Source organism: Artemia franciscana, chromosome 19, assembly GCF_032884065.1.
Source record: "Artemia franciscana chromosome 19, ASM3288406v1, whole genome shotgun sequence".
Taxonomy (NCBI): domain Eukaryota; kingdom Metazoa; phylum Arthropoda; class Branchiopoda; order Anostraca; family Artemiidae; genus Artemia; species Artemia franciscana.
Genome location: NC_088881.1, coordinates 25,232,928 through 25,259,651, shown reverse-complemented (window position 1 = coordinate 25,259,651; position 26,724 = coordinate 25,232,928). Strand labels below are relative to the sequence as shown.

The 26,724-nt window shown below is 33.3% G+C and overlaps 1 protein-coding gene across 1 annotated transcript in view; it reads right to left on the bottom strand.

Annotated features, from left to right (window-relative positions):
* LOC136039466 (cleavage stimulation factor subunit 2-like) overlaps positions 1-26,277 on the bottom strand; it is a 47,357-nt gene extending 21,080 nt beyond the window's left edge. The window contains exons 1-4 of the mRNA XM_065723233.1: positions 26,171-26,277; positions 13,182-13,260; positions 4,990-5,159; positions 260-408 (exon numbers count right to left, since the gene is read on the bottom strand). Coding sequence (XP_065579305.1) covers positions 260-408; positions 4,990-5,159; positions 13,182-13,260; positions 26,171-26,207 — 435 coding nt within the window. The 5' untranslated portion in view covers positions 26,208-26,277. The remainder of the gene's footprint in view (positions 1-259; positions 409-4,989; positions 5,160-13,181; positions 13,261-26,170) is intronic.
* Between the last annotated feature and the right edge of the window lie 447 nt (positions 26,278-26,724).

Here is a 26,724-nt window from a genome sequence, read left to right as displayed (position 1 = left end):
GACATAATAGTGCCGCCCCCTAAAACTCCTCCCCCTCCCACTGACCAAAAACTTGTGCTAGAAACCTTTGCTGGGATATAATCAGAAACTCCCTAAAAGATTCATGGCAATCGGATGGTTTCATAATAAGTAAAGGACAAACACACACACATTCGTTTATAAGTATGTGCATATGTACTCTCCTCTGCAAATGTCTCCGTCTAAAACTCTTCAGAAGAAGACGAGTGAATTTTTGCTCTTTTGTTCTTTATATACTTGCCTGTATACAGACTTTCATCTGTTTCATCAATTCAAACATTTGCTCAGGTGGCAGCGAGGCTACTGCCCGGCTAATTGCTTCAGGTGCTTGTGCAGGCTCAACAGCTTCTCCATAAATTGATTCTTGGCCGATCTGAGGGACATTGGCAGCTAAAAATAGACGATGGATAAAAGCTCTGAACTGAGCGTCCTAAAGCTACTAAATAATTCGTTATGATTAAAAAATTGTATACTATTGAATTATTAAAGATTCATTGAATTCATTTTGGACCTATTGATAAAGCGTTTATATATATATATATATATATATATATATATATATATATATATATATATATATATATATATATATATATATATATATATATATATATGACCTGACGCGGGGATGCCATGGATATTCTGTGGTAGCCACAACACTGTGCTGGGTAGAGAATTTAGAGTGGAGAAACCTTATATAGGCCAGTGTATTCTCCTGATGAGCCCTTATGTTGGGTGTTGCCTCTGAATTATTTGTCTATATTATTTTTTCTATTGTTTGGTAAATGACGACTTATACTTATTGACGACATGACTGCCTGTCCATGGATTATTCTTTATGGTTGATTGTGTGTGGCTATGCTGTTTGACCTATGTGATTGTATGGATGAGTAGGGTTAAGGCCTCATTCAAGTGCTGGTCTATATTAATCACTAATTTAGGAAAACAGTCTTCCTTTTCTCCTTCTGTCTCTCTCTCTTTTTTTTTTTTTTTTTTTGTGCTGTAGCATTGGTGATTTCTCTTTTCATGATATATATATATATATATATATATATATATATATATATATATATATATATATATATATAAACTTCTAAAAATAACAGTTATCAAGCTATGGGACGAATTTTTTGTGTCTGTGTCCTGCACCATTTTGAAAATGACCAAGAGCACAAACGATTTAAAATTATAAACATTTTCAGGTAATGCAACATAATACCGAAGCCTACTATCCCAAGTTCTGATAATGATTTTACTCCATGATAATTCATTCTGTGGTAGCACACTGGAAAGATGCTCAGCTTGACAACATGAAGCCCCGCGTTCGATTCCCAATGCCACACGATTGGGCAACAAATCTACGACCTGTTTCTGTAAAGAAGACCCAACAACCCTAGCGTGAATTCAACACCCTACGAGTAATCAGTGACCACATCTTTATTCTTGTATCCCTTAATAATTCAGTCCAACAATTCCAATGCAAAGATACAATAAAGTGCATGATACCATAGAACACACTAATGAGCCGTTAGTGACTCCTATAGCAAATCCCCAAATTAGAATTTCTAAGGAAGTATAGAAGAAAAAAACTCGATGCTGTGCTGTAAAACAACTTCCAGTACTTGTAGTTTTCAGCAACAAAGTGACCTAAAATGCCACCAGTTTAAGAAGCCAAGTCAACAAAACCAAGTCCAAGTTGACCAGGTCAATAAAAAAACAATAAGGGAATGGACATAGTCAAATAGCCACCTATATAAACAATTTCAGTGTCTGACAACATAGACATTGGGTAATATTTTTTTCGTCTTTAAATTTGGAACACCTGGAACTCAATTAAGCGGGACACTCTTGTGGCTGCATAAGAGAAGACAATAGAGTTCACTCTTAAACTGAAAAACCCTAAAAATGAAGACGTTCAATTAAATACAAAGTGGTCCTTTTTTTGCTACCCATGGTAAAAGTGGGACGGGATGTACTTTATATCACATTCTAAATAAAAATCATAAAGCCGTTTTCGTTATGGGTAAACTTTGATATGTTTACATTAGCAACGATGCAACTCTTTTAAATTTGTTTCAAGCCCCTTTCCCCTTGCCACGTAATCACGGAGTTTTTATGATATGTTTCAATACGATGTTTTCTCCTTGATTCTAATATATACTAGAAATAAATAACCTAAAATACTGTTTATTTTCTAGTGAACCAAGGTCAAACTGCTCCAAATTCTTGGACAATTATGCCTCAGCCAAGTACTGCAAAGTATTTCCAAGGTATGTTCCAATCCTTTTTCATATTAAATAAAAAAAAAAACAAGTTTCTTTAACTGCGAGTAAGGAGCGACATTAAAACTTAAAACGAACAAGAATTATTCCGTATATGAAAGGGGTTGTCCCCTCCTCAACACCCCGCTCTTTACGCTAAAGTTTGACTCTGTCACAACTTTACTTTTTAAAACAATCGAAAAACTTCTCTACGTCTTTTAGGGGATGTTTTCCCCCTATATTCTAAAATAAGGCAAATTTTCTTAGACTCGTAACTTTTGATGGGTAAGACTAAACTTGATGAAACTTATATATTTAAAATCAGCTTTAAAATGCAATTCTTTTGATGTATTTATTGGTATCAAAATTCCGTTTTTTAGAGTTTCGGTTACAATTGAGCCGGGTCGCTCCTTACCACGAACTGTTTGACATACACATATACTCGTCCGAAGGTTGTGCTTTTTGGCTGGCATCCAACAAAAATTTCAGGACTTCTATGTTTTTCTCTAAAATACTTTATTTTTCTTTATAATTTGCCAGATTTCTCCCATTTTCAGGATCTTTTTTCTTAGCGACACGAAAAAATATCTAAGATATTTATATTTTTTTTGGAAATTTTTATCTTTTTCGAAGCTATTGTACGTAGTTTAACGGCAAAAGCAGATTTGGCTTTGAACACATAAGAATGGGCATACATGAGCTGGACAAAATATAAGTATCTAAGCCACTAAATGGGCGTCTTCAGACGCCCCTGCATTGCATAAATTACCTTTCGTATAAGAAACATAATTTATAATGGTGTGTTTTAGGCTTGGATTAATCTTATCTCAATAAAGGAACAATAGTTTCATACGATTATGTGAACATATATATATATATATATATATATATATATATATATATATATATATATATATATATATATATATATATATATATATATATATATATATATATATATATATATATATATATATATATATATATATAGATAAGTACTTGAACGAGGCCTTAGTCCCCGTAATAATTTAATTTGATTTTCGATAATATAGAATCATTTGCAGTATAAATACACAGAAAGTTGTTTTGCAAAAAGATCTGTCTGTTTTTTTACCGAGGAATACTCAGTCCCCTGGTGCTTTTATCTATAAGGGGGGGGGGAGGTGGTTAGAATCATCTAGAAGATAAACTAAAAATATTTATTAACTTGGTTCATTTTATGAAAAGATTAGAGAAATATTATACTCAAACTATTTATTTACGGATTACTACAAATAAAGTCCAGCACAATACTTGTCGTACGTTCACACAGTTTTAGATACGTAGGATTACATATCTATACATACATATGTATACATACATATTTATACATACATATACATATATATATATATATATATATACAACACATATACATATATATATATATATATATATATATATATATATATATATATATATATATATATATATACATACATATATATTTATACATACTATACATACATATTTCATATGTAGGATTAGATATGCGCATTTGGAGAGCAGTCCAGAGTATCTGGTTTGTCTTTCTCTATTACGCTATGTTAATCAAGGGTTTTGTACCCCAGGAAAAAAATCTACTTCTTGGGGAAATTGTTGATGCATTGCAAATAGATGACACACTTAAATGAAGGACTTCACAACAACAGATGTTTAGATCGTAATCCTTGGGGACAGTGATATTTAGATAGGCCTTTAATTAGAGAATCATTCATTTTAATAAAAAATAAAAGTACTTGGATCTTTAATTCAGGTTATGTATAAATTTGAGAGTTTCTTTTACCTAGCACAACTTTTAAAGCCAACAAAATGCCAATGTTCTCTACTTTTTACCATTTATAGTAAAGTTTCATTCACTAGTCATGTTCTTGTTTTTCAAGAATCAGAATCAAAATTCAACCTTGACAATCATTTCAATGCAAAGGGTTTCCTTATTGTACCAAAAACAATCACCTAGGCCAATGAATTTTATACGCAAAGCTTTAAAATTTTATAGGCAAAAATTTTAAATTAAAACAGACTTTTGTAATCCTAAAAATGCATCAGATTTGTAACAATTGTTGGTCCCAAACCTATTGCGTGATGCTGAAAGTAAATACCACAGGACATGACAAAGAAAAAACACCTACAGCTGCAAAGAGCTAAAAGTTCAGAGGTTTTGCAAGGAGAAGCAGGGAGTAAAGCCTGGCAAAAGTGTAAGCCTATTTTTAAACCAAATTAAAACAATTGGGTATTGTAATACATTTTTGATATTCTGCTTTGAGAAGAGGAAAAAACGCCCCATTCTTCTGTTTATCCAGGTGAGGACGATTTATTACTAAATGCTGGCGAACAAGCACATGAACACGCAGTTTATCTGAACTAGGTCTTAGCTTTCCTTTTAGTTTGAATTTAGTAGTGAGTAGTAAGCAGGTTAGAAACCTTGTTATTGTTTTTTGTTTTTTTAAACTAGGAGATTAGAGATTTCGTAGTTGGCGATCATTGGCTGTGTAATAATTTTCTTAACTTTCTTTTTTTTTCTTCATTTGAGACTTTAAGATTACATTAGTGCTTTCTTTTTGATGTCATGTAGTTTTAGTTTAATATATAGAGTGAAATACCTTGTTTGGTTTACTCACGAATAAATACTTACTTACTTGCGAACAATAAAGAAAACTAAAATTACTACCTGCTTCACGCTGTCTTTCGCTGCTAATGCTTGCACTATCAACACGTAGTACCCTTCCTGAGATTTCATGACCATTTAAATTTCTAATAGCACTTTGAGCTGTATCAACATCTTGATATTCACAAAATCCATAACCTTTGGGTTTCCCACTTTCTCGATCAAAGACAATCCTATAGATAAAAAATCATCAAAAAATCATCAAAAAATAAACTCATTCACTCCTGAGCTCTTTAATTCCTTCCATGAAGTTCCTAAGTCCTCAAGCTCCTATCTGTACGATTGTTATTTGAATGAACTTTTTTTTTGCTGATTGTTCTTTTGAGTGTTATTGATTTATCTGTTTTTGTTCTATGTAAGTGGCCCTCGTTGGTCTTAAGTTTAATAAATAAATAAAACAAAGAAATAAAGCAGAACCTTTAAACAATTTTCTTTTCTACTATATTTTTAGCATCAAGCTCCCTGAGGCAAGCACAGCTATGCAAACTCTTCCTTTACCCCTCTACATATACTCCTTAAGCCTTTAATTCCTTCCATGAAGTTCCTAAATCCTTAAACTCCTATCTGATGACATTTATCTACCCCATTTCAGCAAGTCCTGCTTTTTACTTGGTCTAAACTATGTAGCTAAAAGGCACGATATTTGCCTCCCTATCATTCTTCGCCCACAACTCTTAACCAAAACATCTTAACATTCCTTTCATTATAGCCCAAGGAAGTTGTACTGAATTACATTTTTGTACACTTGATATACGGTCATTGAGACAATTACCTAAAACTGTCACTAAACATTTCTTCTGTAAAACATACAGCATATATTCTTCAACCCGTAAAGCCCGCACTTCAGAGCCATTATTAGACAATATATTGCCATAGCTTGTAGCAGTTGTCAAACTTATATTTCAATTTTTCAGACCTTTTGACAACCTGCTAGTACAGAGTGTGTTTCCATCTAGTTCAACATTCCCTAAACATACTCTAAAAGCTTGAACTTCCTACCCATAGTCTCAGTAGTTGTAGTAATAATAAAAATAACAGTAGCAGAAGTCAGAAGTAGCAGCAATCGTATAGTTCATTTTGGTTAGTTCAACGTCCCTCCCAACACACCCTGAAAGTTTCAACTTAACACTCTAAGCTATACTTGGAAAATCGCTCATGCATCTTTTTGGCAACTTAAATGAAGACAGTGTATTTTGATTTATTAAAAAAAAACAGCTAAATGTTCGCTGAAAGTGTCACTTAATATCCTTAACCTCAGTAGAAGTAGTAGTCGATGCAGTCGTAACAGTAGCAGTAGCATTAACACAGTGCCTTTTGGTTAGTTCAACATCCCCCTCGACATGCCCTTGATCAATGAATCATACCCCTAAACATTCATTTAAAGTGTTTTAACTTAACAACCTCAGTCATTCTTGAGTTTACCCTTTTGAAAACATGTGTGCTCAGAACCTGTTTTGATTTAGTTCAACACTCCCCTCGACATTCTCTAAGAGCTTCACTTGAATGTGCTTGGTATTTTTGAACAACAAAGGTCCCCTCAGCGTTCTCTGAGAGCTTCACTAAAAACACTTGGTCTTCTTGAACAACAAAGGTCAAACATGCCCTCTTTCCCAATAAAATCTACTACATCAATGAATGAATGAAAGACGCTTTATTACCCATGAACACAAAAAAGTGAAAATAATGGAGAACAAAAATAGAGAAAGACAAGAAATGCAAGTAAATACTTTGCATAAAATAAATAACAGCAACTACAGACCAATCAAAAAAGAATGCCCATTCAGGAATATTTTATCTTTTTACTAAACTGGTTAGAGGTCAGGTCGTTACCACTAGGAATACAGTCAGCAATCCAAAATTTTTTTTCAGACGGAAACAATTTTGAAATCAACTAGGGAGTGGAGGAAGGAAGTGAACAAATTTAAGAAATAGTTACCTAATCTCTTTTTTATCCGTGGCGACCAGAGTAACCCAAAACAGTGCTAGGAACAGTATATGAAGCAAAGCCACGGCATTAAACAGTTTACCCAAGAGAACTTTTGTAATGCTTGCCAGTGACAGAACAAGCAAAGCATATGCACCGCGTAATATCTTCTCTGTACAGGCAATAATTAGCTTATGGGTTGCAGCTACAGAGGAACCAATTGGAAGGCCTAGGTAAATTAGATCCCTTATAGGTCTTATAGCTATACTACCACGATTTACAACATCATGGACAAAATCCGGCGGACAATTAAAAAGCAGAACTTGCGACTTCATAGAATTCAAAGAACAATCCATGCACATATAATTATCATTTATAATTTTTTTTTGTGGTGGCGCAGTGGATTTGACCTTAGCTTGGTAATACGGGACCCAGAGATCGAATCACGCTGCGGGAATGCACTGCAGGGCCGACGCAAGGACCATAGTAGTCAAGAAGCGTCGTTAATTCTTAAATAATAAAAATAATTATCATTTATAACAGGAAAACGATTTTGAAGACTGGCAACCGACCAACTTAAATGCAGCAGATCGTCTGCATAACACAAAATGGAAACATCGGTACTCTTTACAATACACGAAGTCGGGATTCCGAGTTGAGCACTAAGTGTCACATTATCATAAATGGTTTGAGAAGTGAAAGCTCCTTGCTTAATTTCAAGACTAACATTAATCTTACGAGGATTCACTGAATTACCAATCTTCAACCGGACTTGAAGATTTTTACACATATGAAACAATGGCACAATTAGGCAAAACCGCTCGATTAAGGAGCTCCAACATTGGATGGGAATGAATTAACGACCCGAAAGCATTACTAACATCAAAAGCACCAATTGCCAAAAATTCATAGGATTTTCCAGAATCTTTCAAAATTGTAGCCAATGATTGAAGTACCTATAAACAACGAAATCGTTGACGACATTGCAATTGGAATGGTGGCATTTTACAAAGCTCAACAATGCTATCAACAACCAATAACTCAAATACCTTTGACAATACACTCGAAACTGTAATCGGCTGGTAAGAAGTACAATTTGCGCTAGGCTTCCCCTTCTTTAAAATAGGTGTAATCGCTCCCGTACAAAAGTTTTCTGACACTAAAATACACCATAAATCATCTGATACAATAAAGAAAGATGGACATACAAAGACACACTACCGTACTATAAATGTCGAGCAATCCCATCTAATAAAAGCACATATTCAATCTATTCCGGATGAAAACTCTTATCTTTAGTTTCCAAATAACATATTTGATAGACAATGGTGATATTACGATAGAGCCACATTTAAGTGTCGCCCTAATCATAGAATCCATATTCCGATCAAACTGTGCAGCCAATTCAGGATTAAAAGATTTAAAATGCTCCGAAAAGTCGGCATACCATTCAGTAATAGGTATCCCATCGGCAGATCCCACCATTTAAGATGCACTGGGACATGTTTTCACAACAGAATTGGACTTATTGGCTATATCGAGGACTATTCTGCACTTCATCATTTTTTCAGGACTATCGAGCTTACTTTCAACCAAATATTCACAGAGAGTCTGATTAAACTACTGTTTTGTATTATATAAACGTACTGCGTTCACAGGGCCTAATCTGGTTGACCCACACTCTTACCAAACTTGAAGCCAAAATTTTGAATCCACACATACTTTCTGCCAATTTGGATTACGAGATCGACCGAGTTTACTCCGTGCACTTAAGAGCATGTAGAACCTTAGATCATTAGATATTTAGTTGTATACGCATTTCATCTTAACTAAAATTTAGCTCCAGCTGTAACAGGTGATAGCGAGCCTTTATTTTATTTAGGATATCATCACTCACGTACCGGAAAAGATGGGCATTAACATTTTCCCATATAATACTAAATTTCCATTTGGGGGTATCACAAGATAAGACTGCTCCTTTGATCGTTAATGACAGACATAGGGGATCAATGGTCACCATGCACACTATCACTCAATACAGTAGCTCCGTATTTTGAGTCAATACCAGAATACAGAGCATGAACAAGGCTAGACACGATATTATTAGTAATAAAAAAGTACGAATTATCTTTCAAATTAGAGAAAAACAATCTGGTAGAAGAGATTTGATTAACTGAGACCGAGAACGTCGTTTATTAGGTCACAATTGAAGTCCCCGATGATCAAACATCGATATTTCATCAGAATCGACTCTTCTATGCATCTGGCAAGCTGCTGAGCCACTGTGTTAAATCGAACTTCGGATGGCCGGTGCCACTAATTTATCGGGGGATGGACGTTTACCACAGTTAAATCATTAATTAACACTGCGACAAAATAGTCTGAGGTTTTCAGTGTGGTTGCTGGGAGACTACAAATAACAGCAAGACCACCACAGGGACAACCACGGGATTTTTCCCGGGTTTGCTGAGGAAATAAACTTACAATAATTCACTAAAATCAAAAGCCCAGCTTTTTTTTGAGAAACGAAATGATCGTGAAGATATAAAACATTTTACTGCTTTTCAGAAACACCGTCACAAATGTTCAACGAATATACAGAAAGTTTTGTGTCGCAGATAATCTTTGGAATTTGTAGGCATATGTGCTCAAACTTATATATTTTACAGATAGTAAGTTGAGTAGCAGTTGTGCCGAGCGGACTTGCGTTTTGATTCAATCTGTTTGAGGGATTGATGGACGTGGGAGGGGACTGGTTACCTCCAGTCACTTTCGACTCTTAAAATGGACAGACTAGACTCTTAAAATGGACAGACTAAAACTTACAGATTCCAATCGAATGAGCTCCTTCCCTTTCCAATTCCTTCCAGTTTCTACGACAAATCTTTCTATGCCACTATTCTAGTGCGTTGGCAAAAAAAATTATATAAATAATACATTGTGCCCATATAGCTCTTTACTTAGGCAGCGCAACGATGCATCTGATATATTTCACTTTAATATATTAACCAATTTACAGTACTAATTTGATTTACTATACAGACGACTAATAATTATTTGCTATTAGCTGAATTAAATAAATGTTCATAGCCTTATTGTCGGCACATAGGACGCCAAATCGACTTTTCAGTTGCTAAAACATAGAATACTATTGTGGAATTAAAAACTACAAATATTGAAAAAGATTTCGGTAGCTAAAATATTAGAAGGAAAAGACAGAAAAGCAAAATCCTTTCCTTTAGAAGCACTGCAGCAGTCATTAGTCCTGGTTGCAGCTGTTGCTGCAATCTACCAAAAGACGGGCCTCGGCCCATAGTGACCCAAAATTAATTATTTTTGGAAAAAATCAGAGCGAAATAAAAGAAACCACTGGAATCTAACTACTAAACTATAGGATTCTCTCCCCTCTCGTATTTCATGTCAGAAGTCTTTTCCCATATTGTTTAAATCCGCATGTCATTTTTTTTCTGGAGCGAAGTTTCCATATTTTGATTTTTGCCCGGATTTAAATTTTGTCCGTTTTTGCCACTTTTTTGTTGTTATGTATTGATGTATCGATCTGTCTTATATTAGGTTTTTTTCCCGCTTTTTTAATGTTTTTGTGCTCAAAACTAAATCAAAAGGCACTATATGTATGCTGGTTATCAATAAGATGTATCAGGAATATCTTAAAAACCAGTGAGGGCATTAAGTAGAAACTTTCACGACTACTACTAATACTACTTCTACTATTGAGCTAAATCCTAAGGGTGTAAATGTATCCAGGCAGTCAAAATAGTATAAATATAATGTCTTTGGAACAAAATAGGGTATTAAGTTTTATTTTTCATGGAAAATTGAGGAGGTGAAACTAAATCTAAAGATAATATGAGTCCGGGTTTTCAAAAGGGTATATATTATTGAAAATTATTGAAAAATTTGCCCAACATACATATAGTGAGCCAAAATATGGATTCTTATACAGAAGAACGGAAGAGATTTAAAATATTTTTTCCTTTACCAATGAAAAAGACTGTGTCAATCAAGATCAAACAGAAACTAATTCATAAGAAAACTCCTCACATAAAAACCTTTCCAAATGTTTTCTCCTTTTTTAACATTAATAAACCCAATAATATTAAGACTTTCAAAATCAATCAGTATATATATATATATATATATATATATATATATATATATATATATATATATATATATATATATATATATATATATACGGCCCTAGCACGGCACGTGGCAGGCTTCTATATATGGATTCTCATTGTCCCTTGTGTTCTATCCGCAGACAGTTTGCTTTCTTTTCATATTGCAGTTTTTCAAAAATATTTGATTATTAAAGCAAGTCCAATTTCTAATAATGATATCTACTAAGTTTCGAAGTTTTGGTTTCTTTTTTAAGGTTTTTGAATTCTTGTAATCCCTGGTTTTTAATTTTAATTTTTCTAAATATTTTTTTCTTTTTTAGTTTTTCTTTTTTTTAGTGTTTTAGTTTTAGTGTTTAGGTTAGTGTTTAGCTTTCTTTTGGTAGTTTCTCTCTGAGCTGCAAGCTAAATCCCCCCCTCCCCTAAAGTAACATGTATGCAAGGTGCTAACATATTCTCTTAAGTGCTTCAATGCACATCAAGTATTTCACACACAGAAGAAAGAAAAAAAACAAACTAACTTTGAGTTTAAGGTGTGAGGTGCGGTTGATGTTGAAATGTGTGTAACTATCTGCTGTTTTCAAAACAGTTTTTGCTGTTAGACAAAACTTGCAACTTCCTGGGAGGGTGTAAAGAGGCTTTGAACAGACTAGGAAGGGGGAGGAGCGTGCATGGCTATGTTGATTACAGACGGCTTGGTGCTTCAGTGAGTTGTTAGTAATAGTAGTAGGAATACACCAATTAGCACATGGCTTAATAAGTACTTTGCTACATCTATTTGCATGATCCATGGAATACTTACAGAGTTGTTTTTGAGCAGCAGTTTTCTATGTTCAGATAGCTTCCTTTTGGTAGTTTCTCTCTGAGCCGCAAGCTTAACCCCCCTCCTCCTCTAAAGTAACATGTATGCAAGGTGCTAATTTTTAACTGCGTAAAACTTGTGGATATACAAGATTCTTCGCAGTCCCAATGTCTGTGCATATAGATTGTCAGGTTTCAGACTCTAGAGCATGCAGCATATAATTGCCCATGGGAGAAACAATCCGTATTCAGACATATATCGCATTTTCCTAATGATTTTCCTTGAGCTTTGCTGATAGTGATTGCAAATGCTGATCAAATTGGGAATGGCAATCTTTTAAATTGAAAAGGAAGATCCGTTGGAATCATGGGAATGTGTGGAATAAGAACAGCCTCACCCTCGGAAGGCCCTGTCAAGATTGTCGCCTCTATTACGTTTTCCATTGTTTTTTGTTGTTGTTTTTTTTACGGCAAGTCGCGTGCCGTTGCAAAGCTTTGATGGGTTAATATTTCGCGACATGATTGTTGTTACGCCTATTTTTAGTTGTAGCACATGTGGTGAAAACTGATTTTTTTTTCTTTTTTTCAATTTTTTTTTCTTTTTTACTTTTTTCTTCTTTTTTAATTTTTTTCTTTTCCAGTTTTTTTCTTTTTTGATTTTTTCTTTTTTTGTTTTTTTTTTTAGTTTTTTCTTCTTCTTTAATTTTCTTTTTCTTCTTTATTTTTTAGTTTTTTCCCTTTTTTATAGAAGATAGTGTAACGGACAGACAATGTAACGAAAATGAATATAAACAATTTTGATGTGTTTTTGAGAGTAGTTTTTGTACCCCCCTGAAAAAGATCCTGGATAAAACCCTGATGGAAATGGTAACTATCTAGGGTAAAAACAAATTAGACTAACTCCAGAGCACCAAGAAATTTAGGATATTCACGCCACAAGTTTCAATAAAACTAGCAAACAAAAGCAAAAATGTGATGAAAGCCCAGGCTTGTTGCCAATCAAGGGCAAATGGGACGAGGCTCCTTAAAAAAAACCTTCCGATGAATATTCTTTCAATAAAAATAAATCCTAAAAGTATCTAAAAATTCAAAGCATATCTGCTAATCCTTTCAGCAAACCTAAAAGCTACAGATCAGATTTAAATTATATTTTACAGATCAGATTTTAAACAAACAAGTGTTATCATTAATAATTTATAATTAACAAATAATAATAATAATAATAATGTGATGTCCCCACTTCGCCTTGAATTGTCCTCCGTGTGAAATAGAGACTACCGACAGACATATGCAGTTGTTTTTTTTTTTTTTTTTTTTTTTTTACTTACTTGAAAGATAGAACCGGTCCCACTTCACTGAATATTTCTTTTAATTTTTCTTCAGTGACATCATATGGTATGTTACCAACTAAAATGATAAACAAATACATTTATACACAAAACAGTTACATCAAAATAAAAAAATGATATACAAACGAAATAAAAAACAAATATATGGGTGTACCCTGCTATAGCAGATTTATAGAGTATCCCAAGTGATAGGTCCAAAGCAAAAGAAAAAAATAATTAAGATCTATCATTTTTTTTCTATTTACATTGAAAAAAAAGGGGAAGAGCGTCTTGACTAAAATTAAATATTCTAACATACAATTTTATAACTTTAAGGACAAAAATTGACACCCTTCAAAGGTCCTAGTGGTGCAACTCCCAGGATTCAAAGTGGATTCAAAACAAAATAATATTTGTTATTCGAACTCAGGGCCATATTTATTTTCATAGAATCTCTTTTAACCTGCAACTTTGGAAGGAGTCAATAAGATATTATGTTAAAAACACGTTTCAGACAACATAACATATTTAGAGGCAAAGAGCCTTTGCAGCTAAAGCCTAAATTCAGTTTGGCAAGCCCACCCATAATCATAACATAATATAATTCTATGTTCATAAAAAATCAGGATATTATGAATATTTATGTTTAGAGTCTACTAAACTCTAATCCAGGCTGTAATTCGATACCTGAAAGTTTAGGTTATCTAGACTTCACTCAACAGCTTTCTATGGTCACATTCGAGATCCTAGGTCAGCAACGTATGACTACTGGGTCACGGAGTGACCCATTTACTAATTTCAATAGATCCACTTTAGTTCCCAAAAAAAGTACAATTTACAAAAAAAAGATAACAAATTATTAACATAGAAAAAAAAATATGTAAAACATAAGTTATACACAGATGCTGAGAACAACGTTCTGGTTTGATGACAAAGCTCCAGTAAGAATAGTAATTGCGCATGCAGCATGTAGTATTATTTCCATTGTACATCATGTTCAGTAGTAAACGTCTCAGTAATTCATCATATTCAGTAGGGATTCAATTATGCAGCTAAATAGTGTGGAATAGTTTGTGTTATTAAAAATTATTACCATGATCAAACAAAAATCAAAAACAAGGTAATTTCAAGATGTTGAGACAGAAAAGTTTGGATATATAAAAATGGTAAAAAATAAATTGTACTTTATGTGCAGATGTAATTACCAACAGGACCCAAAAATTGAGTGACACTTTGGTTCAAAACATAAAAACGTTTTCAAATTTTGGAAAAAAAAAATAAATATTAGAAAGTTTTCTTAGCAACAATAATCATGCAAACTTTTGTCAGTTTTCTTGTAGCTCTTAACATTGTTACCAAGGGAGAAAAGTTACAAATGGCAAGATTATGAAAAACATGCTCACAAATTGTCCCCAACAAGCATTTACTGGGTTTGCAAATAAAAAAAAACAAACAATAGAGAGAATCAAAGATATGCTCCTGTCAGCTAGAACAGCTAAGCATGGTACTCAAGATCAGAACTTTTAAAGAACATGAACAAAATGAAACAAAATATCCCTAACCTTAATGTTCCTTTAATGTTTGCATTTTGGCTGATTCTGACCCGCAGTCAAAAAAAGTTGCCAACCCTTGTTCTAGATGACAGTCTATACTATATCTAGGAATTGTCTTTTCAACGATATATCTTTACTTGCTTCCAATTTCTAAAGCTAAGAAGCTCCCCTCCTCTGTTCTTGAATATAAGCATATGCAATATTCAATTTTTTTTAATTGGCAATATGGACCAACTAATGGTGGGATTTGACAAAAAAAAGGAAAAAAATTACAAACCAGCAAAATCTAAAATTACAAGGGAGCAGTAAAGTTATTGCCAGGCATTGAGGGAGGGAGATTTGGTGCAGTTAAACTGAATGAGACTCTGAGAATCCAATAAATCGAATTTTGTGAATGCAACAAAGTAAGAATTTGTTTATTTTAACCTAGTATTAGAGACGACGGCATCACAGCAGAAATATTGAAATGCTCTATGACCACTCTTGTCTCTTATTGGAAAGACTTCTTCAAAATCACCTGGTCTTTTGCTGTGATCACCTTCCAATCTGTGTATATATTGAGTGCATCAATACTATCAAAACTTCTAACTTCAAAAAATGGTTTGATATCCGAGATTGGAGCCGCATTAATTGCTAGTTATTTATGTTAGAGTTTGACTAGCTACTTAATAAAATCAAGATTCCATTCCATCTCCTTAGCCCCGACTGTAGTTCTTATCTTAGTGAGTGTGAGACTGAAATTCAGATTACCAGCTATCTTACGGAAATAATTCACGCACTTCGATGTGCAGAACTTATTTTCGGTTCCAACAAGACAAGCTCGCAAAAGAAAACAGAAGTGGCTGATTGGTCAAAAAACTCAAATCTTGTTTCAGCATGTGAATCAGCTAAGCTATCGCTTTGAATATGGAATGATTGTGATAGGCCGTGGTCTGGTATAGTATACAATTTGCGTTTGAGAACAAAAAGAAAATTTGCAAGAGCTCTTAAGGACCATAAAAAGATGCTGATATAAAAAAATGTAGATAGTATAGCGAGTGATCCTTCTTTTTTGTGGAAAAATCTTAAATGTTATGGGCAGAACTCTACTTGTAAAATTTCTGAAATTAAGTGGATTGATTATTATAAAAGTGAACTGTCGTCACCTGATCTGTCAACTGGAAGTAAATTTGAAAAAGAGCTTGACAGTAACTTGAGTAAATTCCAGCTGTCTACCTTTGCAATTACTCCTTCTGATGTAATGTCCGCTTTAAGAAAGATCAAGGAAAAAACATCCGCTGGTGTTGATCTGGTCTCTGCTAAATATTTTGAAAAAGCTAGTGACTTACTTGTGCAGCACCTCTTGCTGTTGTTTCAAATGTCAATTTCTTCAAGTATGGTGTCACAACAGTTTTGCATTGGCCAGCTCACTCCCATTCCCAACAAGGAAAAAAAAAGATCTTGAAGATAAGTGTTATGTTCTTCTGCATCAGTTTGGTTTCCAGAAAGAATTAAGATCGGAGTATGATCTTTATGCCCTTTTTAATGTTCTAACTGATGTGGAAAGATCTAGTGATTTGTGCGTATTTGCCCAGATTTTGTCAGAAGCTATAAAAAGAGGGATTGATCCTTCTATTATTAAATGCCTCCATTATATGTAGAGCCATCTTAGAGCTAAAATAAAAGGGGGTTCGGATCTTATCAATATATTTAAGGGCGTCAGACAGGATGGTTTAACTTCCCCTGCTCTTTTTATTAACTCAGTTTCTGCTGCCCAATGCTCTGTCAAATGCACGTGGATTTATGGTGGAATTGATGTTTCTTTATTTGCCTATGCTGAAGACATTTTGAATCAAAGTAGCACCTTTTTGGGAAGTAAGAGAACATTTTCAAAACTCCAGTATCAATATCAGCAAATCGGTTTGAATATTAATGTCAATAAAACCGTAGCAACTGCTTTCGATCTTAAGGGTAACTCTGACATACGACTTGAACTTTCTGAAACATCAATTCTATTTTCTGATAGCCTTATTTATCTCTATTGGACGAAGTATTAAAGACACCATTAAGCTTGTAATTCAAAACCTTGCTAAAAAGATTTGAATCACATATGCTTTGCTTGCATCTAATATTGCAAATCTTAGTTGGTTTCACCTTTCCAAACTTTACAACAGTCTAAATGTGCCCCATCTTCTTGCTATATCCCCCATTTGGAAATTTTTTCCTGCTTCAAATAAAAAAATATTAACCAAATGTATTTTAAATTCACCAAGTATCTGCTGCGTCTGCCTCATTGGATCAGTAACTCTTCTCTGGTACAAAATTTAAATTGATTCTGCCTGCAAACATTATTGATAAAAGATTGGAAGATTTCAAATCCTCCGCTAGGAAACTCAACTGCCAGTGGTCTTCCCTCTTTGTATAGTAAGTAGTTATGTTAGTGTTTGTTGATTGTAATCACTCTTTCCATTGTTATTTATTTTCTATTTTTATTTCTTATATTTCGTATTACTCTCTCACTAGAGCTACAAACCCTCCTTTGTTTTGCTGACGGTCAGAAATAAATTGATTGATTCATATCTCTTTCTGCATGACTGCTGGAGAAATCTTTTCCAAAATCCATCACTATATTACATATACATAAACAAATACTTTGATTAAAATACATTGTACATAAGCATGGATAGTAGGCTAGATTCCCAATCTTGGATATAATGTAGGTAGTTTTGTATAATTGGGACAAGGCTAGTTAGGATTGGCTCGCAAAAATCAATGAAAAGCTTTCTTTTTCATTTAAACTTCAACAAAAGTTACTGTTACGTCTAACCTATTTGACTATAATTATTCAGCTTCAAAACCCTTACCTTAGATTGCAAATATCAATGAAAGCTAGTCTATGATTTAGATACTTAGTTCTAACTATAAGATACCATGTCCAAGATAGGGCAGTATTTTCCAAGCTTAAAGAATGTAGTCTATCAGACCATTTAAAATTGCTTCCACTACATACTGTTAAAACACCAAAGCTAAAACATCCAATGGTGAAGATATCATTTCTGTAATCCTACTCTCCATAAGGAAGCAATTTAAAATCTGGAAACTTTTTTTTTAATTCTGAATCATTTTACATTGTATAATTCCTAAATGCAGTGTTTTACTTTAGTACCCACTCCTTAATGTGCAAACATATAGCCTGGATTATAGGCTACATAGGCTACTGTTTGTTCATTCACTGAATATATATACAAGATTCTATAACTGACACAGAGACAAACTATTTAACTTCTATTTGTGTGCTCTTTCTAAATATAATACCCAGCATATACTATAAAGTAATATTTCCTAGTTTATATATTCTATGGGCTATATATGGGGCCATCAGGGGGGGGGGGGTAGCATTTGCATGTGAAGTGATTAGTCAGGTTTGGGAAGAGCATTAATAAAAAGAATCAAGTGTGATAATATGTTGACTTCAAAAGGCAAAACTATTTTCTTACTTTTTAGCCTACTGTTTCCTGTTAAATCAATAAGGAGAAAAGATTCAAGCAATTGAAAATACAAAAGCCTAAGTGGTATAGGTTAAGCCTAGAACTGGGGCTATTGAGAAGGAGACATGTTATGGAAACAATTCTTACTTCATAATACGAATACAAATTTTACTATTAACCCTTTTCATGGTCTTCTAAAATGTTTTCTACAGTAATTTAATGTGTTATCAAAAGTAGTTTTTTTTTCTGTGTGTTTGTCTTATGCTCCATGGTTTCAAGTGGGTCACAAATAAATTATTATTATTAATATGCAAAAAAATATAACTAACACATTTTGAAGGCACTTTCATTATACCTTACCCCCAACCCCTCATAATGTGCACAAAATTATATATTTCCTGGTAAATGTTTACATGTTCAAATAAGTTAACTAGGGAGTTATTGAATACATTGTTTAATGTATTTTTTATGTTCTTTCCAAATTCAATAATTACTTCTGGGGCATATTCCCTTTTAGCCCTTAAAGGCGCAAAAAAAAACAGGTAATAGTAACCACATGACATCACAAAAAACTGATTTCAGTTTCAATGGGGATTCAGGCTCTTTTTAAAATTCTAACAAACTTATTTTCAAGACAACATTTTGCTAGTAACACTATGGTAATGAAAATAATAATTACCATTCCTGAATCAGCAACAAATAGAAATCCATCCTTACTACCCAGTTTTTTTTTTTTTTTTAGAAAAACACACTTTTAACTTTTAGTTACTATGGACTTCTTTGAGCCCTTTTAACCCCTTAAAGGGAAAAAATGAAATTTACTTCAGAAGTGATTATTTTGGAAATGCTTGAATTTGAAGAACATGAAAAAAGAGCATTAAGTGATACATTCACTCCCTTCCTAGTTAAAGTATCATGTAATATATATATATATATATATATATATATATATATATATATATATATATATATATATATATATATAAATTTACCTCATGTGTATCATCCTTGTTTCAACCTGTGTGTCCATAAATTGAATAAACAGTGATGAAATCAAGAAACGCAAGAACACACAGGTAATATAAAATTTGTGCTACATATTTACAAATTGAAGGGGAGGGATAATGGAGTAAAGTATATTGGAAGCATTTTCAAAGTGTGTTTAACTGCCATTTTTCTGCAGATTATGAAGCAAGAACTATTTTCAGCGAAGGTTGAGAATTGGACCTGTTCAAAAGGAGACATGCTAGAACAAAAAAGAGATACACTTTTAGATTGCTAATTGATCATATCTGGCACCAAAGTTGATGGCAACAAGAGACTTTGTGTGACCTCTTGTTGTATTTGCAAGGGATGATGAGAAAACTTGACTTGAGAGGTTGTTTTCAATCAATTTGCAAGTAGCAATTGTGTCTCCTCTTCCTTTAATGGACCAGGGCAGAAAGTTCGAGGGACACAGGGTGCTCCTCATACAGCTTGTCTTGCAAAGCTGGTATGAGCTTGGTTGCTCATCCTTGAGTGTTTTAATGTCCATTTTATAATGAAGAGCTGCCTGGATAATTCCAGATGTGGATATAAAATAGTTGTGTAAAGCTTCTTGACCACACATGGCTTCCTGGTGGTAAACATTCATTTTATGAGCCCTAGGGCTCAGTTTACTTTAGCAAACCAGTGTTTAGGTCTACTGATATAGCCCTGTGGAAAACGGATTCTAGACATTTGAGGGCAAGCCTGAGAAATCCAAGTAAAGATCATAAAGACTGAATGGTCAATATTCATGGTCAGGCAGTTAGCATTCAAACAAAAATTACTCCTTGAAACAAATTAACAATTTTGACATTAGGCTCACTTATAACAGCAGTAACATGGTACTGTTGGATGTGCTTATTCATTGATTGTAATCTACAATATTTTGGCATGGAAAGATCAAGAGATGGATCCAGGATTTTTTTTTTTTTTTTTTTTTTTTAGCAGGGGGCACTTAATAGTTTGCTCTGATAAACATGCAAAGAAATGCCAGCAATTTAAAGAGAACCTCAACAATTATACATTGTAGGTAGGTAAGTGGAAATGGTTGTAAATTTAATATAAAATCTGGTGGTGGTTAAAGTTCTAATAAATCTGTTGAAATTGAAATGATGTAAAAATCTTGACACAAAAATTGTAAGTTTTAAAAACCATCCCACCACAAAAAAATAAAAAGGTATTCACCATCTACAAAAAAACATGATATTTAATATTTTCTGCATAATTTTTAGTCTTTGCACTGCCGTATTCATATGGCCTTGTTTAGTAATTATGATGCCAATGAAGAGCAGGAAATGAGGACTAAGATCATATATGTGTAAAAAATTAAACATTAAATATTAGTTTGTTTAGGGATGTAACAAGAAACATAGAACAAAGATATAGAAATACATAGAGGACATTTAAAACAAGGGCTTTAAGTATAGGCAATAAAACACTAACTAATCAATTTTGCTTTTTGAAAATGTTTTTTTATTAAACAGTGTGAACTTTGACAAAGTCTCAAAATTTACTAACAAAAACTTCACTTTCCATAACAATGTAGTATATCTTTCCACCTTTCAAGTTTGATATTTCACAATTTTATAAGAAAAAGTCTATTTTCTCTTTCTTTTCCCACCATATCCATTTATTACACCAGTAATTTCTACCTCAATATTTTGTAGAACGTTTATAGTGGTTAATCCTGTCACTTTACAGCTCTTTATTAGTATTTCCTCTTCTATTCATCCTAAAATATTCAAATAAAGACCAAAGTTTTCAGAAAAACATGAACTCTAACAAAGATACATGTAGGTATGCACTTCAAACTAAACATAAGTGCCAAAATACTTCTTAAAAAAAATAACAATTATGTGTTGAAATCTTCAGATATTCAATTCAAAAACTTAAATCTTGATATCTCTATTGAGCTAAAAAATAAAAATTTGAAATTATGGCTAGGATTTAGCATTAAACCTAGAAAAAGAATAGGTAAGCTTTCCAAAAAGTTACATATAACATAAAATAATTGTAAAAATTACTACTAAAAGAAACATTGACTTCTAAAACTCATCATTTAACTATATTTCAAAGGTAACCTTAAGCTATTTCAGAGCCACCAAATGAGGCAGATGCTGGTAAATGAACTGATATCATTGTCAATTTACTTCATATGATGCCACAAGGCTGCTAGCAATGAGGCAAACATTTATAGCATTGGTGAAGGAGTCTTGATTTTCTTCAATTTCAGTAATGGAAATTACTGATCGCTCCATAACGACAGGTTATGAAGCGAGGTGGTCTGGCTTTGTTGATAAAGGAAGGAGTTTCGTATTGGGTAAGGGAGGATCTCTCACTTTGGCTTGAAGGAAGACTTGAGACTCTTTTTATTGAAATAGAAGATAAATCTGATAAAAATGTAGTTGTTGGTTTAGTTTATAAGACACCGTCATTTAATGAGGAAGTTTTTATTGAGGAAATGGAGCATTTAATGGAGAAATTTAGTAATGATCATAAATATAAAGTAGTAATGGGGGATTTCAATATTGACCTCCTTAAAAGTACAAGCCACCTAGATTTTCTTAACTCTATGATTTCATCATTCCAGTACCCCCTGGTAGCTATTCCTACACGAGTAACTGATAAGTCTGCGACTCTTATCAATAATATATTTGTGGATGGAAAGCTGCTTGAAAGTTTGTATGCTGATGTTCTACTCATGGATGGATCCGACCATCTTTTTCTTCTTAGTAAAATAAAAAAATCTTACAGGATTATAAATAAGAGTTGTCAAATAAATAAAACATATTTTCGTGATTTAAGAAAAGATAATTTAAAAAAATTTGAGAGAGAAATGGATGATGCAGATTTTACTTCAGTTTTTGAAGAAGATAACCCATTGGTTGCATATGATATTTTTGTTGCAATATTTACAAAGATATTGAATGATACGTGTCCTCTAAGAAGACTTGAAAGAGGTAGTACGAAATTCCCAAAGAAACCATGGATTACACAGGGCATTCTAAATTCTTAAGTTGGAAAAATGAATTGTATAAAATATACCTAGGTGAACCATCTGTCATTAATTTTCAGCAGTTTAAAAATTACCGGAATACTTTAAACGGATTAAAACGGAAAGCTGAAAAAATGTATTTACAAAATGAATTTATGAAGCATAAATGTGATATGAAAAAAATATGGAAAACAGTAAATTCACTCCTGGGTCAAAAGGGTAAAATAGAAGTTATTAATAAATTACAAACAGAGAGGGGGAATTTGACTACCCCAAATGATGTTGTGAATTATTTGTGATTATTTTTCTAGTGAGGGAGCAAAACTTTGTGACGATGCTCAGAAAAGAATTAAGCAGCCTCCCAAAATAGTTCAGTCGGAAATTCCAGTAGAAAATCAGCTGGTTTTTAATGATTGTAGCATAAGTGAAGTGAGTACAATTATGCATAGAATCCAATCAAACTCAAGTGGCGTAGACGGGATTTCTCTTAAGATTGCTAAATCAGTTAAATCAGTTATAACACCAGTTGTATGTAATTTGATTAATAAGTCTATGGAAAAAGGAATTTTCCTGGAAGTTTTGAAGGTGGCTAAAATAATTCCCTTGCACAAAGGAGGTAAGAGAGATGACCCTTCAAACAAAAGACCCATTTCTATCCTCCCTTTTTTTCAAAAATATATGAAAAGGTGATAGGATCCAGGCTAACTGATTACGTTGAAAATAATACAATTCTTATAAATACTCAATTTGGTTTTAGAAAAAAAAAATGTCCACAGAAATGGCAACCATTAAACTTGTTGACTGGGTAAATACGTCGTTTGAAGCGGGTCTGATTCCAGCTGCTTTATTCCTGGATTTGAAAAAGGCTTTTGACACAATTGACCATAAACAGTTATTACTTGAGCTGGAAAAAATGGTGTTACCAGAAAGAGTTTGTCTTGGTTTGAATCTTATTTAAGTGACCGAAAGCAGGTTGTGGTGAATGGGTGTTTTACTTCTGAAGCTAGTACGATAACTTGCGGAGTACCCCAGGGCTCTATACTAGGTCCTCTTTTATTTTTAATATTTATAGATTGGATTAAGTATTATTTGTCAGAGGCTGGTATAATCCTTTTTGCAGACGATACTCTTTTACTTGTAGCTGCTCCATCAGTTGATCCACTTTTTGATAAAATGATAAAGGCAATGATCGAGTTTATTGAGTGGGCAGATTTCAATCTTTTGACATTAAATTATAATAAAACTAACTACATTCTATTTTCTCGGATATCTAGTATTGAAACTAATTTAGAATTAATAATAAACAGAAATCAAATAAAAAGAGTAAAGGTAACAAAGTATTTAGGTTTTATGATTGATGAAAATCTATCATGGAAAACACATTCAAATATTATAGCTTCAAAGTTGTCCAGATCTCTGGGTGTGCTTTGCCGAGTTAAAAACCTAGTATCCTATAAAATTCTTTGGTTACTTTATTTTGCTATTTTTTACCCACATATTTGCTATGGTTACTCTTTATGGGCTAGTAATTTTGTATCATGTTATAAAAAAATCCGAAAAATCCAAAATAAAGCCATTAAACTTTTATTACCTAAAACTTTATTTACTCATAATATCAATGAACTTTATACTAAGAATCAACTTTTTGATATTTCAAAAACAAGAGACTACCAAATTAGTATTTTCACATATAAATTTGTTAATAATATACTTCCCTCTTCTTTCGAAAATTTGTTCTCCATTAATTGTGATCTTCATAGCCACGATACACAAGGGGCATCAAATCTGGTACACCCATTTAGAAATACAGCTAGAGCTTGTTTCGTGATTAGAAATTTTGCCCCCTCTGTATGGGATATTATTCCAATTGAAATAAGAAATTCGAGTCATTTGGCTTCCTTCAAGGCTGTTGTTAAGAGATTTTTCCTTGCAAAAGAATAGTATGGTAATGATGCAAAAGTATAGTAATAATGTGTGAGTGTCGTAAGTAGAATCTTTGTATGTAGTAATATGTAGAGTAGAGATGACTGCCACCTGCTGCCAACAAGCCCCTTGGGGCTTTCTTAGCAGGTGCAGCAAAATGTTTTGTATACATGTTTTTGAAATAAATTAATCTAATCTAATATTTGGATGTATGTATTACATAGACTACAATTCATCTGTGTCTCTGTCTCCAGGGAGCAGTGATTAGTGATGCCAGCTGTTGCACACTTATACAGGCTACAGCACTGTTGCTGTCTACAGCACCATTGCTGTCCAACCTTCTTGTATAGGGTCTGCACACCTTTCAGTCTTGCATTTATAACACATAATGTCTTTGAACAATTTTATTGCAGTGATGTTTCATTGTTTTTACTTCAGAAAACAATCAATTTTTTAGGCTTTTTTTTCTTGTATATAGTACTCAATAGCATAATTTAGGAAGGATTCTTTTTAGGGGGAGGGACAATTCCCCCTTGTATCCATGCTTGCATGAATTTCCACTTCAAGATCTGATTAGTAAATGTTGAAAAAAAAAATCAATGCCATTCCCCTTATTCAAACTGAGAACAGACCCATCTAAACAGGCTAGATAAAGGAAAAAATAAAATAAAATAAACACATAATGAGTTGCCTTCTTTTATGAACATTTTTTTTTTTGGAAATCTATTTTTCTTCAAAAGATTACTCCAACATTTGAAGGAGTATTTTGACTTGAATACTTAGTTTTAAATATTTACTCATGTATTTACTTTCTGTTATAAAAATCCCCTAAACAACACCAGTGTTGTAAAAACCACTCTCCTTTGCAAAAAAAAGTAAGTCCAAATTTCATGACAGCCAAAATAAGGAAAGATATTAATTTCTTGATCTCTATAGTGTAGCAAGACTAAAAAAAATCTTTCAAAGTATAAAAAAAGTTTAAACATCAACGTTTTCAGCCCTGTTGTGAGAGCACAATCCTGAAATATTATTTTGACAGTCTGAAAAAGTTGCAGTTCCAAATTCCCCTCCTTGTTATAGATTCCCTTGATAAATATGAATTTAGTGAAATACTTTTAGGCAGTATGTGTCATCAGTAAAATCTACCAGACTACACAAAGTAACTGAGACTTTGTTTCAATTTGTTTGGAAAAACAAAGTCTTAACAATTAAAACTTGTTAATTACTCAACTATTAAATACCAATTACAAAATATAGCTTTAAAGTGTTACATCCTCCTAACCCAAACCAGACCAAGCAGCTCCAACCCTAAAACTGGCACTACATTAGGGGGGGAGCTCCTGGATCTGCCACTGGAAAGACCTGGGGTGACATAAATAATACAATAACATACTATTGTTTTAGTACCCTAACAATGAGGTCATTAACCTAAATAAAGAACAGATTCAGTCCTAGAAATGAACCTTGGATCCATAGATATAACTGTTTGGTGGGTCAATGAATCAACAGCTATCTGGACACCCAAAAACATAGCTGGGAATGGATGTAGCCTACAAAGATGGAGAAGAAAACTTTCAGAAATTGGTTTGAAAAGTCATAATGTGAAGATCAAATGGATTAACACTGGTGGGATCCTTTGCCCTCTCTAGAATGGTTTTTTTCTATGATCAATTTGTTTTTTGATACATTCTAGCATGAGTCTTATTTTCTAGGTAAGAAGTTCTTATTAGGCCTAGTCTATACCCAACCTCTCCTGTAAAATTTCTGCTCCCCCACATGTAGAATACTCCTGCAGTAATGTTAGTCCCTGACACAGAAGGTTTTACAGTAGGGTAAAAATTTTTAAAGCGTTTTCTTACAAAAAATGAAAGCACAAAACCTACTTTTAAGGTGGTAGACTTATAGTCCCAGCCTAAATGAAATTTTACGATGAGTGAACTGTTGATTAGATGTTCAAACAGTGTATCTAGCCCCATCCTAGGCTTAATGAAATGTAGAAAAGGGAGGGCTTAAGCTAGATCTCACCAAAAACAGATCTGGCTGTTTTGTCCGCATCTGTCATTTGGAATATGAATCTCAAGTTTGTAGACTTATGAAAAATAAAAATTCGTGCCTGCCTTCTTCTTCTTCTATACGTTACTTTTTCACTTACCCCATGTTCTTTTACATGTCTGATTACTTATCTGACTAAATCTGACTAAATGACTAATCAAAACTTGAGATAGCAATTTCGTTTAGCATAGTTTAAAGGTCAAACAACCATTCCGCTGGGGATGAAATGACCCCTTACAGCCCCTTGTTTATAAGTTGAAAGTTATGAACTGTGCTTACTGTTCACATATATCTTATGCTATTGAGAAGTAAAAAATTCATTTTCTATTGCTGTGGGGTGATTTTTGTGGGAAAAATTCTCCATGAGGAAATTTTCTGTGGGAACAATTCTTGATGGGGAAATTTTCTGCTGGAAAACTTTAAATTGTCGGGAGGGGTGATTTCCACCGAATGATTTGAAACACGGCAAGAAATTATAAGAAAAGTAAGTCTTTTTTTTCAAATGGAAGTAAGCTAAGGAGGATTGT